Source organism: Moschus berezovskii, chromosome 4 (genome assembly GCF_049115385.1).
Source record: "Moschus berezovskii isolate FMDL1 chromosome 4, NW_MosBer_1.0, whole genome shotgun sequence".
NCBI classification, from domain to species: Eukaryota; Metazoa; Chordata; class Mammalia; order Artiodactyla; family Moschidae; genus Moschus; species Moschus berezovskii.
The window spans coordinates 28,181,677-28,198,574 of NC_142463.1; the positions used below are offsets into that span (position 1 = coordinate 28,181,677).

General features: G+C 55.6%; 1 protein-coding gene across 11 annotated transcripts in view; it reads right to left on the reverse strand.

Annotated features, from left to right (window-relative positions):
* Positions 1 to 16,898, reverse strand: part of LRP8 (LDL receptor related protein 8) — an 80,050-nt gene that overhangs the window by 44,249 nt on the left and 18,903 nt on the right. For all 11 annotated transcript variants that reach the window (XM_088835309.1, XM_055403071.2, XM_055403072.2 and 8 more), the window contains exon 3: positions 406 to 528. In XM_088835309.1, coding sequence (XP_088691435.1) covers positions 406 to 528 — 123 coding nt within the window. The remainder of the gene's footprint in view (positions 1 to 405; positions 529 to 16,898) is intronic.

The window sequence follows — 16,898 nt, forward strand, 5'->3', positions numbered from 1 at the left end:
CTTTGCATTTAGTGAATGTTCGATAAGAACCAACTGCCATGAGTATCATTAGAATTATGATTAGAATCCTCAAAAATAAAGGGGGTGGGGGAAACTGAGGGGAGGCCTGGAGCATGTGTGCTGGCTACTTCTCACCGTCAGGGTTCAAAGGGACTGCTTCTAGCTCCTGGAACTCTAGGAGCAGAGCCCAACCTGCCAGAGGGCTGGGAAGAAAGCCCAGACCCAGGTCACCAGACACCAGCGACTAGAAGCACCGGAGCTCACGAGTGCTCAGTGCAAAGTGCGTATGGGGCTGTGGGAGACAGATCACCTCACCTGAGCTTCCAGCTTCCCCACCAGGAAGACCTGACAAGGAAACTGCGGCCCAGAGCCAGGTCCCACCCCCAGCCCAGGGGCAGGACTCACTGCACGTGGCCTCCGACTCGTCAGAGCCGTCTGGACAGTCCTCCTCGCCATCACACTTCCACCGCTCTCGGATGCAGTGGCCATCGTTACAGGTGAAGTCGCTGTCTGCACAGGTCTTCTTGGCTGCGGGGCAAGGAGAAGAGTATGAGGGGCCTGGTGGGCACAGGAGGCTTTTCCAGAACATACAGTCAGGTGGCTACAGGGCGACCAGAACGTCCTCTGTCTGCAAACTGGACCACGTGACCTCCCACAGCTCCAGGAGAGAAAGACTTATTCATTCCACCCCAGGATGAGACAGGCAGTCCCTGGCCCTGCTCTCCAGGTTCCACAAGGGGGACAGCATCCAACTACCAAGGGATTGCCTCTTCCCATTACACTGCTCTCTTCCCCCCAAGTCCGGTTTCACTGTCACGGCCTCTAGGAAGCCCTCCCGGATCACATACAGTAGTTGCCTTAGCCCTTCAGCCAGTTCTCAGTTGCTTTACCTGCCTTTCCTCCTCCCCCTGGCCAGACTGAAGTCAAGGCCTCGTCTTCAAGCACCAGGGAGCTTATTATTTATGATAATAAATCACAAAATAAATGATCACCTCATGGCAAGATTAATGAGGTGTGTTTTGTTCAGAGTGAGGGAAAGAGACTCTAGACATCCAAATCAATCTCTGTCCTGAAGGCCTTTACAGCCCGGAGTGGGGGCCTCCACACTGTGGGCTGGAATCACAGCTCTGCCTCTTTCTATCTGTGTGACCTTGGGGATGTTACTGGACCTCTGAGCCTCTGTTTTCTTGTCTACGTAATGGGGAGAAAGGAACAAAGGGCTCCGAGGAGAAGTAGCAAGAAGTTATAATGTATGAAGATCAGGCAACAGAGACCCTGGTACACAGCAGATGCTAAGTAAGCAGCAGCTATTGCTGTTTTTATAGTTGAAATATTAATTAGAAGCAAAGGAAGTGGGGTGTTCTACACCCTCATGGGGGATACATGTAACAGGCTGGGCTGTCACAGCTGGGAGCAGAACTGGGACCAACTCAGGAAACCAACATGGTTTGCTTTTCTCCCTGTCCCTCCACTGGCCCGATGCTGCTCCAGTGTGGATATTACATTAGATTCGACACAGGACCCAACTCAGGGTAGATTTCAGTGGAGGCCATTGAACCCAAGGAAAACATAGCCACTACTCCCACACCTCCAGGCCAGGCTCCAGTTCTTTCCAGGAAGTGCCTTCCCAGTGACCAGCCTTGGTTTATGTAAATCCTCCCACAGGCCCTCTGGCCTCCTCTGGAGCCACATGACTCTCCCTGAGCAGCCCAACAAGGATTTGAGGACAGACACTAGGGCTCCTGAATCCATTGCATTTCTGCCTTCCTTTTCAATGACATCTTCGCAGTGCATCTGCATTCTAGGCTGAGCTTTCACACTTTCCTTAGAAGAACATCTCTGCCTTTACAGGGTGGGAAGAAACCAGAGGAATCAGAGTCTACCTACAGATGGGGTCCCGAGGCCTAGAGACAGAAGAGGGCTGGCCCAGAGAAACACACCACCACAGAGATCAGAACCAGCTCACTTGCCTCCCAGTCCAGGACCCTGAAAAGCCCTCCCTGAGCCCTGCACTGAGGGGCATAGATACCAATGTTGTTGTTCTGTCGCTAAGTCGTGTCTGGCTCTTTGTGACCCCTGAACTGCAGCACGGCGAGCTTCCCTGTCCTTCCCTTTCTCCCAGAATTTGCTCAGACATAACCACTGAGTCACCGCCTTTTGGCAAATCACAGCCTATGCTATGACACATCAGAGAGTAAGTACAGTTATGAGCCATGGCACCTGGACATTTCCAGAGTGCTCCCTTCACAGGAAGCTCTGCATCCAAAAAAGAAACATCTATTCCCGTGCTTTCTTTCTCCTGCTCTGACATTCTCCAAGTGCAACTTATGTGCCAGGCTCTGTGCTTAACACTTTATCAGGAAACCCCACGACAAAAGGCCTGTTGTGGCCCTGACTTGACACATGGGGAAATTCAGTCCCAGGGTGTTAAGTTACACACTCAAGGTCACAGCTCCGGGGCAGCAGAGGTCACAATCTGACCTCACTGTCAGACAACCTTCTTCTCCACCAGGGCTCTCTAAACAAAATGCTCAGTGGCATCAGATATGGAACAAAAGCCCTGGAGTAGATGGGAAAATCCATGGAAGCTCCAACTCGGTGCTCGGTGAGTGTGTATCTGTGCCCTGAGCACATGGATTGGGAATCGGCCCGGCCTGTGAGGGCAAGCACACAACCAGCAAACCCCAGGAGAGAAGGGCCAGGCTGACCCTGGTGATGGAGGGGCACCATCGCTGGGCCCAGGCCAGCCAGATGCTCACCAAGGACCCTCTCCTCCCTGGCATTCTGAGAGTGAGCTTGGCCTCCCACAGTGTGCCAAGTCCTGGTGGGCCCCAAGCAAGGAGGCCAGAGCAGCCACAGGCACCATCACAGTCCTGAGGGTAGGAAATGGCAGCCTCAGGGTGCACGTCCTATGGCGATGTTTTAGGAAACAGATTCATTCACTGTCATGACCAGTTTGAACATTTTCCACCCTGGCTCTGCCCTGGCACCTTTCACTCAATATCCCAGTGACGACTTACAGCTATCCTGACAGCTGTTGTTAACTCCATTTTACAGAAGAGGAAATTAAGGCTCAAAGAGTTAAATGTGGTAGGTGGCAGAAGTGGGATTTCAATTCCATGTGGCAGCTGCCAAAGCCTGGGCTCTTTGTGCTAAGTCCCTTAGCCACCACGGTATTATCAGGCTAAGAATGAGGACCCCAGAGAGGCAAATGCAGAGGACTAGATCCCAGGGGCTACAGGACAAGGCAATGTGGAAGATCACTCATAGACCAGAGGCACCTACTTTGAAGGGCTCCCCTGGAACGTGCCCAGAAATGTGCAGTAAACCTGGGCCTCGATGACCTGTGCTTGGCTAATGTACCACCCTGGGGAAACTGAGGCAGCATGGTCAGTTTCATGCTGGGAACTGGGCTGAACTACCCGGTCAGGCCCTGTCTGAAGTGTAACCATGTGGAAGGATTTGAAAGCAGAGCTGTCTAAATCCTGGCACAGCTACCTCCTCTCTGGGTGATGCTGGGCAAGCTCCTTCCTGCCCTGGGCAAGTGGCGAGGGTGGCTCCCCCAGGAAGCACTGCCACAAGGGCAGAAGGCAAAAAGGGATCTGAGCAAGCATCCTAGTGTCGGGCAGATCAGTGTAGAGAGGCTACATCAGCCCTGCCAAGAGATGAGGGCTCAGCAGTCTTGTGAGGCTGTTAGAGCAAGCCAGGCCAGCCCCCACTCTCCTGGCCTTGGCAGCCTTGGCTCCAGCTCCCAGGGTGATTCCCAAGCTGGGCTCAGGGCCGTGGTTCTCTATTTCCAGGGATTTATGTCCCTCCGTGCCAGTCGCCCCTTGGACAATGCCCACCTCTGTGAATCCCTGTACTTCACGGCCCAGGAATGGTACACAGTCATCCAGGGTCTGCGACATCATAATCTGGTACCATGGCAACAGATGGGCTGCCACAAAGGACTCGGGATTCCAAAGGGCAGTGGGGAGGGGCCAACCCCAGGGCAGAGTGGGAGAGAATGGGAAATCCAGGACAAAGGAAGTGAGAGCCGCTATTTATAACAAGAACGCAGGCCAAGGAAAGTATCAGGCTGCTCACGGCTGATGGAACTCTCTTCTGCCACTTGTGGGCTGTGTGACCTTTTGCAAGTTACACAACTTCTCTGAGTCTCACTTTTTTCGTCCACATTCAGGGATCATATCCCTGCTTTACCACGCAGGGTTGCTGTGAGAAGCAGTCGGGCTATATTAAATGGTGTCTGGACTTCATGAAAAGCAGAAAGGTGTGAGTTTGTGATGTGTGAAGTCAGCAGCCTCAGCTGCTGTGTGTGTGACACTGGCTCATCCACCTCCTCATCTGGTACGGAGGTGTGGTGCTGACTATATCTTCAGCCCCTCTCTGTGCCCAGAGCCTATGATCTTGTGAAATTGTTATGATCACTCAGCACCTCCCAGCTCCTCCGCCCCTTTCCCGAGACAATGTGCATCCTTCATGCTGTTATTCCCCACCCACACTCGTCCTGCAGCCCCAGTTCAGACAGGGGGCTTCAAAACAAAGATTAGTCAGGGCTGCCTGGCAGAGCTGCTCAGTGTGGCTTCGTCTTGGCAATCACAGTGCTCCCTCCTGTCAGAGTCCAGGGCCTTGAAGTCCCCTCTGCAGCTCTCCCATTCTAGAAGCAAAAGCCAAGCCCAGGGAGAGGCAGCACATGGGCACCTGAGCCCAGGTATTCTGTTTTTTGGTAACACTGTGTGACCAGGAAGTCAGGGGAGGGCTACCCAACCATCCCAGGGGTCAGGGAAGGCTTCCTGGAGGAAGGGACTGTGTTCAAGGAAGAGAGGTCAGCCAAGCTGTGGGAGTAAGGAGAGCGAAGGGCATTCAAGAAGAGGGATAACGGCATGGGGGGTGGAAGAGCCAGCGGAGCGGCCATTCGGGGTTCATTCGACACTTGAGGAGGTAAGTGGCAAGGGGCCTGGCAGCTCTACTAGGCCACGGACCAACTCACCCTGCCTGGCACCAGACTGCCCCTCAGAGGCCCAGTGTAGGGGCCTGGCTTTCCCTGAGCTTATCCAGGGACTATCCCCCTACCCTTGCTAATCACAGGACAGCCAACAAAACCCACAGCTCCAAGCTACCAGGGTCTCCTTCAGGACTTGGGGGTGGGGGTGGGTACATGGACCATAAGGCCCTAGCAGGGGAGGAGAGAGGAGGGACCCCCACAGACAGCTGGGGGACCATCCATTCAGATGTTTGGCATAAGCTTTATTCTTTTCCCTTTGGGAGATTCTTGATGCCCATTGGCTCACCAAGGGTCCTGAGAGGCCTACGGGAAAGATAACAGATTGATTTTGTTTCCTGCAATACTTCCCAAATTTGTCAAGCCAAAAACCATCTTTGTTGGATGCCATGTCTACTAATTTCCCAGGAAAAACCAATGCAATGAACCACACTTGATGAAACACTGCTGTAGTACGAGCCCTGCATCCTATAGATCAGAAGATGAGGTCCAGAGAGGGGAAGGACTGGCCTATGGTCACACAGCAGAGGCTGGTACCCAACCTTCTGTCTCTGGGCCACCTCCACCAAGCCATGAAAAACACAAAAAGCTGTTCCCGGAGCATTTGGCCCTGAGTGAAGCTAAGAGTTTCAGTCCTAAGAGCAGGGACATGTCTAGAGGTGAGCCCAGGATGACTGGGAGGGTGGGATGCACTGAAACCAGGCCACACAGGACAGGGAGATGAGAGAGACAAGGGCTGTGTTAGCCCTCAGGTTTCTACAGACAGGTTGCGGGCCTCAGGGAACATTTGTTGATGGCAGAGCAGAGACCCACAAATGAGATGATTCCAACTGAGCACTGTTGCTGAGCCACCTGGGGCCGGTCCCTTCCCTCCCAGGGCAGTTGAGACTCTGGAGGAGCTAAGATGTAAACCCCTACCTTGGAGACTTGTGCAGAGAAGGGACTCATCTGTTCCCGTTTCCTCTCCCAGGCTTGGATCAGCCCCGAGTGTCCTGGCTCTGGCCCTGCAGCCCAGCCTGAAGGCAGCTGGGCCACTGGTACCCGGGTCGGGCAGATGAAAGAGCCGCTCCCCCCACGGTTACCCTTCGGCAGAGCTCGCCAGGCCCCAACGTTGCCAAGACGACCGCTGCCAGCTGAACGAAGATCCGGGGTGGGGGCAGGGGGCGTGCCAGCCCGCCCCTGGCCTACTAACCTGGCAGGCAGATTTAAATGACAGCCCAGGAAGCTACTATTAAACTGTCACCCCAGTCAACAGGACGACAGACCCGGAGTGTTCTCTGGCTGCAGCAACAACACAGCGGGAATGAGAGGGGGAGGAGACGGTGGCCCAGAGCAACCCGCACCCCCTCCCGGGAGGCCCAGTCTGCCTGCCCGCTCACCCGCCGGCCAGAGCCACCCTCCAAGGCTGTGGAGGGTTGTGGCACAGAGCTGCCGCACAGCACAGGCCTGGAAAACTTTGTTTTCAAGCAGAGGAATGCTTTGTCTAAGTGAAACCCCAGCGTGGAAAATAGAGTAAAAGGAGCTGCGCGACTGAAAGCAGGGTGAGAGGGGTCCACATCAGCCTTTGCCCCGTCCCTCCCTTAGCAGCCCTGGTGGGGCCGTAACAGCCTGGGCTCACAGCCCCCGCCGCATTGGGTTCAAACCCAACTCCGATCCCATCCCGGACACATGATGTTCCTAAGAGCCCTCAGTTTAAAGATCCCGTGAGTTGGGGGTGGAGGGGGACAATCCCATGAGTCTAATATACCATTTAGAACAGCTTCTACGGGTTCAAGGTGCTCACTCTCTAAGAACCCAAGGTTCTAAGACTGTGCCACCCTGATCCACACAGTTCAGCCTCATGACGGGGCTCCAAGATGGTCCCTGCACGAATCACATAATGTCGACAAGCTGTGAATGCCCCCCGACCCCGTCCTGGGAGGGACCGACTCTGAGTCCGCGCTGACAGTCAGACCCAAGGCTCCGGTGCTGCCAGAGAGGCAGGCCGTTCCCACAGTGTCCCGACACCCACGCAGAGCAGGGGGAGGGGCTCAGCTTCAGGCTTTGTGCTGCCCAGCGGGCTCCGGGGCTCAGGCCACCACCATCCATCAGCAGGTGACATCTGAGTCCGCTTTCTCGTCCACCCTCTCATCCCACCTGGGGAGACAGAGGAAACACAGCGGCAGATGCTGGGGGGCGGGGGGCAGGGAGGGGTGGGCACGTGAAGGGTCTGAGAGAGAAGATGAAAGAAGGAAGCGGGGAGTGTGGGAGGACCACTCTTTGGGGAGGGCTCTTTGTTCTTAAATCGGACAGTGTCCTCAGCGGGGTGTCCCCCTGGCCCCACACGCCAGCGCCAGCCAGCACTTCCTTCATCTCAGTGTCCCCCTCACACAGGATCGGACGCCAAGCAGGTGCCCAAAGAGTACCCGTGGCCCCACACCCCTGACAGACCATGCGATCCCTTCCCACTCGGCCTTAGCTTCCTCAGGTGGGCAGATCTGTGAGGACCCCTCCTGCTGACAGTCTGGGTCTGACACAGGTGGGCTGTGCTCCCCGGCGCTGCTCCAGGGGATCCCCTGGGGCTTCCGGCAGCCAAGTCCCTCTTCCGGGCCCCCGGCACATCCCAGCTGCTCTCTGACGCTGCCCCACCCCGGCCCCACTGTCACCAAGGGAGGTCCAAGCCATCACTGGGGTATGTGGGACTCCCTGTCGCCACAGGGAAGATGCGTGTCTCCGAGGGACAGATGACAAAGCGGTCTCCTGTCGCAGTGATTTGTGGACGCAGGGTATTGAGCCAGTGACAGCTGTGAGGGGGCGGGGGGAGTCGGTGTGGGGAGAGTGGATGGGATCAGCAGGGGTCCCTGGCGGGTGTCTGCACAGGACCAAGCACCACGCAAGGGGTGCCACTCAGAGGAGCTGGCAGCACGGAGCGGACAGCCACTCCCTGACCAACTTCCAGGCTCAGGACCGCCCGCCCTGGGTCTGGGACACCCCCTTGGCACTTGGATTTGAGGTCCCAAGGAAACAGCTAGAGGGAACCTTGCTCTATCCTCAGAGTGGAAGCCATCAGAAAGCAGAAGGCGTGGTCAGGAAACCCTCTGTGACCTCCAGCCAGGGCCCTGCCTGGTTCCCACCCACACACTGTCCCTCCACTCAGGTGAAAGCACATGGCTAGCCCCAGCGGGAACTCACCCTCCTCTGACCTGGGGACCATCCTGTCTAACCCCATCAGTCATGGCTCCGCCTCCCACGGGCAGACCTCAGAGCCTGCCAAGGATCCCACCTTCCCGGCCCTGTTCTCCAACATCAGTCCCGACAGGAAAGGGACAGCTCTTCTGCCTCCTCTTCCACAGGTGAAGGAAAGGCTCCGGGTCTCATTGCAGGGGGCTCTGCCACCAACAAGCTGGGTGATATCGGCGGGCCTCTCTGGGCTCTGTAGCTTCCACCCCACTGACTTGGACCGAGAAGCCCAGGGCTCCATGGACAAAGCTCTGCAGCGGAGGGTGAGGAGGCCAGGCCAGAGGGGCCTGAGAAGTCACCAGGGGCAGAAGCCACCTCAGTCAGCAGGCTTTAGGGTTTGCTAAGGGAGTGGGAACCAGGTGGGACTTCCCAGGTGGCACTAGTGTTAAAGAGCCCCGCTGCTAGTGCAGGAGATGTAAGTAACACGGGTTCAATCCTTAGGTCAAGAAGATCCCCTGGAGGAGGGCATGGCAATCCACTCTAGTATTCTTGCCGGGAGAACCCCATGGACAGAGGAGCTGGTGGGCCCTAGTCCATAAGGTCGCAAAGAGCTGGACATGACTGAGGTGATTTAGCATGCACTCAGGAACAAGGTGGCCAGTTGTTCCTACCCAGAAGCCACCAGGTGACACAAGAAAGTGAATGATGGAGGGATGACCACCACCTGCCTCCTTAACGCACCCCCTGCCCCTGCCCCTGCCCCTGCCCCATACCCACAGGCACCCTCTGCCCACTAGGCAGCCGCTGGGAAACAGCCCCACCTGAGTGGAAAATGAAACTCCTTCACCAATTAGGCTGGTAGGGGAAGCATTTTGAGAGGAGCCTCACTGGGTTGTGGGCTTCCCAGATGGCTCAGCAGTAAAGGATCTGCCTATAGTGCGGAGACACAGGTTCAATCCCTGGGTCCAGAAGATCCCCTGGAGGGCACAGCAACACTTTCCAGTATCCTTGCCTGGAAAATCTCATGGACAAAGGAGCCTGACGGCCTCTGGTCCCTAGAATCACCAAGAGTCAGACAAGACTGAGCACAACATGCACCACTGGGCTATCCTGGTGATAAACGGGTAAGAACGCCCTGTTATTGGGAAACCCATCCCCTGGGACTGGGTGGGTGCAGACTCTCTTGGGTGTCCCTTCTGTGTTGGCCCAGAGTTTCTCACCCAGGAGGCTGGTACGAGCTCTCTGTCACCCTCAGCCCCTTGCTGGCAATCCAGGAAGCCTCTGCCCACTGGGTGCCCAGTAGGAGGCCTGAGGGTTAGGACACTGCTCTGCGAAGTAGTTGAGGCCTGTGCCTGGATGGCTGCTGGCTTTTATCTAGAAAGAAGTTAAAACCATTTTACTGTGCATGGGGTTAGCACTAGGCACTCTCCAACCCCTGGCCTGGGGGCCTGGCTCCACTGTGTGACCTTGTGTAAGTTCTCTGCCTTCTCTGTCCTGGCTCTCTTCTTCCATGACAGGACTGGATTAGATGAGATGATCTCTAACTTCTTTTTTTTTTTTAAGGTATGGTACCACTATTGCCAGGTCCAGAGTGAGGTTGGCAAAGGAGGAGATCCGTGGCTCGGTCCCCAGGCCCTCCCAATCTGCCTCCATGGCTCCAGGTGGTGGCTGGAGATCCAGCCCCTCCATCATCAGAAAGTCACCTTTCCTGGTCCCACCTTTTGGGTTCCCATCTCCCCTAGAACCTGACCAAGGGTCTTAGCAGGTGCTCAGGGACACTTCAAGCAGTTCTGCTAACTGCTCTCGCCCACCCCTGGCTACCACTGCCCCACACCCACCCAGCGGTCACGGACGAACCATGGGCTTGCCTGCCTGGTGCCTATACTTGTGTAGCTCCATCTGCAGGAGGTGCCTCCTCATCTCCACCTGGCAACCCACCCACCCCCCACCCACTCCTCAAGGCCAGCTCAAGCATCAGCCCTTGATGGTGTCTGATGACGCCCTCTACCTCCAACAAGGCCCAAAGGAGTAGAACTCCAGCCCGGGGCCCAGGGCACCAAGGGTAGAACATTAGCCAGCTCAAGTCTCCACAGGCTGCTTGCTTTGCTGCCATATTTTTGGCAGGCCAGACCTACCGGGACAGTGCTCTCAGCCAGCCTTCCAGGCTGTGCCCACCCTGGCCGTCAGTGCCAAGGTGAAGCTCTGCAGCCCGGCCAGATAGCACTCATCCTGTTGACAGCCTGGAGGCCCCGGAAGGCTCCACCCGACCAGAGCGGGCTCAGTGAGTCATCCCAAGGCCCAGCCAGACTGTGGAGCCGGGCTCAGGGAGAGGCAGCCTTCCTCTCCCATTGTAGCTAGGCCCTTGGCTACAGGAAAGCCCTTCACAGAATTATTGGGAGGGAGTTCTGCAAACCCAGGCCCCATCGGAGAAGGCAATGGCAAGCCACTCCAGTACTCTTGCCTGGAAAATCCCATGGATGGAGGAGTAGGCTGCAGTCCGTGGGGTCGCTAAGGGTCGGACACGACTGAGCGACTTCACTTTCACTTTTCACTTTCACACATTGGAGAAGGAAATGGCAACCCACTCCAGTGTTCTTGCCTGGAGAATCCCAGGGACGGGAGAGCCTGGTGGGCTTCCGTCTATGGGGTCGCACAGAGTCGGACAAGACTGAAGTGACTCAGCAGCTTAGCAGCAGGCCCCAGTTGGGAGGGGTGGGAGAGCCTCTGACTGGTCTGAGCCTTAGAGCCTTAGCACTACTCCAGGTTGTCCCCAAGCCCCTTGCCTTCCCCATGCCTCAATCTAATCAGAGGAGAAGAGTCAGGTTTTTCTTGTGCACGATTCATGGACCTCCACCCTCCAGGCGGAGAACGGAAGGGACAGAAGGAGGGCCCTCCAGGCATGCAGGCAGGGCTGCGTGCTGCCAGCCTGCGCAGTCAGCACCCGCATCTAGAGGGGAGGCAGGTGTGCAGCTGGGTGGCGAGGATGGCAGAGCACTTGCGTTGCTCAGGGTGGATGCTCCATGAAGAGAGGGCAAGGGTCCTGCAGCAGGGGGCCGAGGAGCAGCAGCTCAGCTGTGGGGAACTATGGGGCTGTTCTGGGGACAAGGAGCATCTCTGGCTGGAAACTCAGCAAAGGCTGAAAAAAATCTGGCAGCAGTGGGATTCTGAATGAATGCGGTGCCGAGTAATAGATTCGGTGAGCCCCCCACCTCCCACTCTTCAGCAGGGGTCTTCATAGCAGCTCTGTGAGGTGGGGGAGGGAGGCATCACTCCCTTTGAGAGATGAGGAAGCAAAGGCCCTTGAAAGGCAACAGACTGTCCTAAGGTCACAGAGCTCAAGGCAGGACCAGAATCCAGGTCCTTTTATCCCTAACGCTCAACAGGAAAGAAAAAGGTGAGAGGCGGACCTTCCCTCACAGAAATTACAGCCAGGGTGAGGAGACAAGAATTCAGACATAACCATCCCAACTCGGAACAAGATTATATGGTCCTGATCAGAATCAAGGGTGACAAGGATGCTGTGTGGCCTCAGGTAGTCATCTCCCTCTCTGGGCCTCAGGGGCCCCAGCTGGAAACAAGGATGCTGAACTCAGCCCTGGGGAGGCTGTCACCAGTCCCCTCCTCTCTGTGGGTGAGGCATGCTTGGGGGGCAAGGGCGACGAGATAGGAGCCTTTTGAGTCAGACCTCAAAGAAGGGCTGATTCTGCACCGATGGGGAAGCAATAGGGGCTGAGGAAGCCCACCCCCAGAAATCTTATTTGATCCAGAAGGAAAAGATAGATTCTAAAAGCAGATGAAGGAGGCAGTTTCTTTTCTGGCTTCTTGGTGCATTGGGAAGGAAACAAGGTCCATTCTGTGAAGCCTTTCAACATCTGGTGGGGGGCTCACCGAATCTATTACTCGGCACCGCATTCATTCAGAATCCCACTTCTGCCAGATTTCTTTCAGCCTTTGCTGAGTTTCCAGCCAGAGACGATCCTTGTGTGAGCGGGGAAGTGTGAGCACATGGGTGGCAACCCCACCCAGCAGCAGATTCCGGGGAGAGATGCCCCCGGGCTCCCTCATCACACTGACCACCTGGGGCTGCTCATGACTTGTTCCATCCAGCCTGCATGTGGCTGGCAGCTGTGCAGGCAGCAAGCGACTCAGGGTCCTGGAACTACAGGTGAGTTAACTTCTCAGAGCCTCAGTTTGCTCACCTACAAAATGGAGATAACAATCAATAGTTACACCCTTCAGGGGCAAGATGTACAGGAGATGATAGATGTTGAAATTATATAGTGAATTGTATATACTTTGGCCACCTGATGCAAAGGGCCAACTCATTGGAAAAGACGCTGAAGGGAAGAGGAGAAGGGGATGACAGGATGAGATGGTTGGGTGGCATCACTGACATAATGGACACGAGTTTGAGCAAGCTCCAGGAGATGGTGAAGGACAGGGAAGACTGGCGTGCTGCAGTCCATGGGGTCACAAGGAGTCAGACAAGGCTTAGTGACTGAACAACAATATCAACAATAGCCCACAAGGGCGATGGAGCTCTCGTCAACAATATGGTTTATTTCTTATCATTACTCTCAGTGGCTTTCCTGCTGGGACTTTGGAGGAGAGCTGAGTTGCCTTCCTGCTGGAATGGGAGAGGGCTACAGGCAAGTGGACAAAGGGTGTGGCTCAGATGGAAAGGCTCCTGGGTCCCCCGAGGTGCTGTGGGGTGGCCAGTGCTGATGGCCTATGTAGAGAAGGCACGGAAGGAGGCAAAGGGCTGCAGGCAGAACACACCTGCAGGGCGGGACCTGAAAGCCATCTGATCCAACCCTTGCATTTCATAAATGCGGAAACTCAGGCCAGAGAAGGCCTGGGCCTTTCACACTTCCAAAACAGCCTCAGCAAAGCTTACACTCTCTCCTGAGACCCAGTCATGGAGCAGAATTGCAGCTTAAGAGGTTCATGGAATCGTAAAATAGCCTTAGAATCACAGAACAGAATCTACAGTTCCAGGAGAGTAACTTATTAGAATCTTAAAACACACAATTTAAAAGTACTTAGGCCCAGGTGGCTCAGTCAGGACCACGGATTCACAGATTCTTTCCAACTTTGAAATCAGAGAAAATCTTAAACTTACAAACAACAGAACCCTAGAAGCTTCCAATCACAGCATCTAATTTAGGCACCAGGAATGGCAAAGGCCTGTCCCTTCCCCCAACCCCTCCCCTGAGCAGTGCAGGAATCCTCTGTTCCCACCACTGACATATGGCCATTCCGCCCTCTTGAATACTCTCAGCGACAGGGGACTCAGTCAGCTGTGCCGGCTGGAGGCTGGACACGTTCCTTCCTCTTGAACAGGGAGGGAAATAAGTTCTCAACAGGAGATCTCCACTTTGTACAAATGGATTTTTCACCCCTCCTTGTTCTTTGGCTCTGGTCGGAAAGATTCCCAGGGAAGTGGCAAGGAGCCAAGAGCTGCCACAAAATGACTTCAACCAGCAGACAGGCTGGTAATGGGTTTCGGTGGGAAAAAGGAAGGAGAGGGGCGATTAATTCCAACTTGCTATGCGATAAAGGAAATTAAGGCATAATACGGAAAGGCAGCAGTTCTATTAACCTGTGTGGAATACCAATTACTCAGCCTCTTCAAAATTTCTGGAAATAAGAAAGAAAACCCCCAAAGAGAATGTGATTGTGGCCCAGGGCTCATCTGGATTAGGCTGTTTGTTTGCCCTGGCACCCTAATGATGGGAATGAGGGGAAATTCCCCGTTTCCTGGGAGATGGCTACACCAGAGTCAGGGAGAAAAGGCAGGCCCACGTGTTGCCACGGGACCACTTGGCAAGTTTTCTGGGCAGAGGGGGTCCTCAGCCCACTTGAGGGAGAGTTGGGTGCAGTCAGGCCTCAGCGTACAATGTTAGTCCTGCATTCTGGGAAGGACCCTGGGAGGGTCAAGCTTCTTATGACCCCTGTTCCAACTGGAAAATCTCAAGTCTCTGCTACGGGAAGCTGAAAGAATTAAGCAGGGGCCCTCGGGTGCTGAGTACCCAGCTAGGTGCTGGCAAGCCCTGCTGTGAGGCCAGACCTTCAAAGGTGCCACATCTCAGGTACCGGTCCTGCTGGGCTGGGACCCTGGGCTCTGGCCAAGGCTGCCCACCTCTCTGCAGCTGGCCAAGGGGCAGACAGCATGGGCAGAGTTAACAGCCACAGGCCACAGCTCAGTGCCTCCAGCCAGGGGCCCAGCAGGACTTCTGTGATGGCCCCCGACCAGATCTGGGCAGAAGAGACAGTCATGGCTGTGGGAGGTGAGCTGAGGGTGGGGGTGGGCAGGTGCCCAGCAGAACCTCGGTTCCGCTGCCATCCTGGCTAAGACCTCTGCCACTGCACAGAGCCCTCAGACAGGGGGCCATCACTCAGGGGTTCTGAGACAGCATGGTCCCCCACGAGATAGGTACCACCACAGCTTGGATGAAAGGGAAGCTGCCTCTTAAAGAGCCTGCTCTGTGAGCACGCCCACCGCTCACGACAATTCTACCCTCCTCAGCCTTTTCTTCACGTAGACATTGTCTCCTAGTACAGAGATTTGGAAGATGCTAGTCTGCAGCCCTCTGTGGCCCTCCTTCCACAAGGAGCAAGTTAAGGAAACAGGGCTTACATCCTGGTGTGGCCCCTTACTGGCTGTGTGATGTCAGGCAGGTTACTTGGCCTCTTGGAGCTTTGGTTTTCCTCATCTAAATCTATGAGGCTGAATCCTGACTTGCAGGGTGGTTGGTTGTAAAATAACGTATCAGTGCCTGACACAGTGATGCAAGGTCCTCTCGATTTTTCTTTTTTTCCCACACTCCCACCCCCAGGCTCTATACCTAGTAGGCCCTTAGGAAGTTTTAGTTAGAATTGTTAAAGGGTTGGGTCAGTCCAGCCACCAGCACACCCTGCCATTCTCCACCCATGGCCCCACGCTGGTCTTTCCTGAGCCCCAGAGAGCCAGAGTCCCGCAGGCCAGCTGTGCACTTGCCGCACCCACCACTGTCCCACCTGTGCACGGCCCCCGAACCCCACCCTTCTGTGAGCATCACTCAAGAGGGGTGGAGAGGCTGAGCCGTCTCTGCAACACAGCCCAGCTTGCCTCACCGCCCCCAAAGCCAGGCCTGGTCACAGGCACGTGCTCAGGCAGACATGCAGACCTGCGGGTGCAGGCACACAGCACATGCAGATGGGCACATATGCACACAAACACACACTGCCCATTTGCACTCTTGGATGTGCACCACACACTGAACACAGACACACGTGTCTCCTTCTGCACACACCGCAGCACATAGGCCACACACTCACACATGCACAGGTGGCTTCATATGACACTCACACACTCCAGACAAATATGCATAGATTTTCCTGCCTCTCCTGTGACAGCCAGATGGTGGGATTCTCCCAGAGGGCTACCATTTAATGCTCTAATTAATTTTTTAAAATTCTGTGTACCCAGAGCCTGGGTTTGTTCCAAATGTCCCAGGCATGGGTCCCAGTCTGAAACCAAGGAAGGAGATCTTAGGGAGAAGGATGGTGGGGCTTCCACTGCCCCCAGGAGAGCCTGCATCCTCACTGGAAGGCTATGATACCTAGCCTAGTAAGGGGGTCTGGTCTCAAAGTCCTCTTCCCTAGTTTCAAGAGCACCCTATAACCCAGGACCAGGAGCGAGCCCTCGCAGCACCCCTGGCAGGTTATCTGGCCCTGCCTGCACTTTGGTCCCTGCAGAGGCCACTGGGCTCCTGTTCAGACTGCACTGCATGGGAAGGTGTTTACAGACACCAGGGTGGGCTCTGGGGCTCACGTCTAGATTCAAACTCGCCCTTTACAAGCCCTACTGTGTGACTCCGAGGCACTGTCAGTGGAAACGAGGCACAGAGCCAGTGCAGTCTGCCGGGCGAGAGGGATGAGGCGGGAAGATGATGGGCCAGCCCAGAGGGACTTGCGATACTCCCTGCCTTCCCACTTGCATGCCTCCAGTGAGGGCGAGCTCACTCCATCTCCAGGCAGCTCTGACTGGACCAGAGCACATCCTCACCAGGTTTCCTGGTAAACCCTGGCTGTTCTCTGGGCCACAGTCCCCGGTGGTTCAGGCTGGAAGGAACCACACAGCACTCGCCCTCCAGGCCTTTCCTCCACCTTTCCCGGGGGCACGTTCTTTGCTGCTGAGTGTTTGGGAAAACGCAGCAATAAATTTACCGCCTCACTTATGAGTAATTTGCTGTCAGGAGCTCTGCGTAAGCAGAGGGCTGAATTAACGAGGCTTAATTAACATTAATGTTGTGACAGACTTCAACCGAGTCGGGAAATCCCCCATCCTCGCAGCCCAGGCCCTCGCCTGCCACTTCTGGGCTCATGTGGGAGGTGAGAGGCCCGGGGAGGGTGCTTAGAGCTGCTGATGGACGTGACCGGGGGCCGCCTCTTTGCCAGGATTAGGAGGGATTTGGGATCTGGGGGCTGGAGGTTTGCAGATCAGCACAGGAAGCCAGGAGCCTCTGCATCCCCAGTTCCAAAGGAGCTTTCAGGCTGAGCCCTTCATCCCCTTCGCCTGGCTCAGTGACACCTGCACGGGCCTCCGAGCCTGCGAGCCCCGGGTTTGGAGCTGCCACTGCCAAGCTGAGGGGTCTTGGGTGAGTCACCCCACCTCTCTGTGCCTCCCCATCCGTGTCAGCAAAGCCACAAGACAAATGCCCGCTCTCAGGGCTGTCAGAGGGTTCCCGAGGTC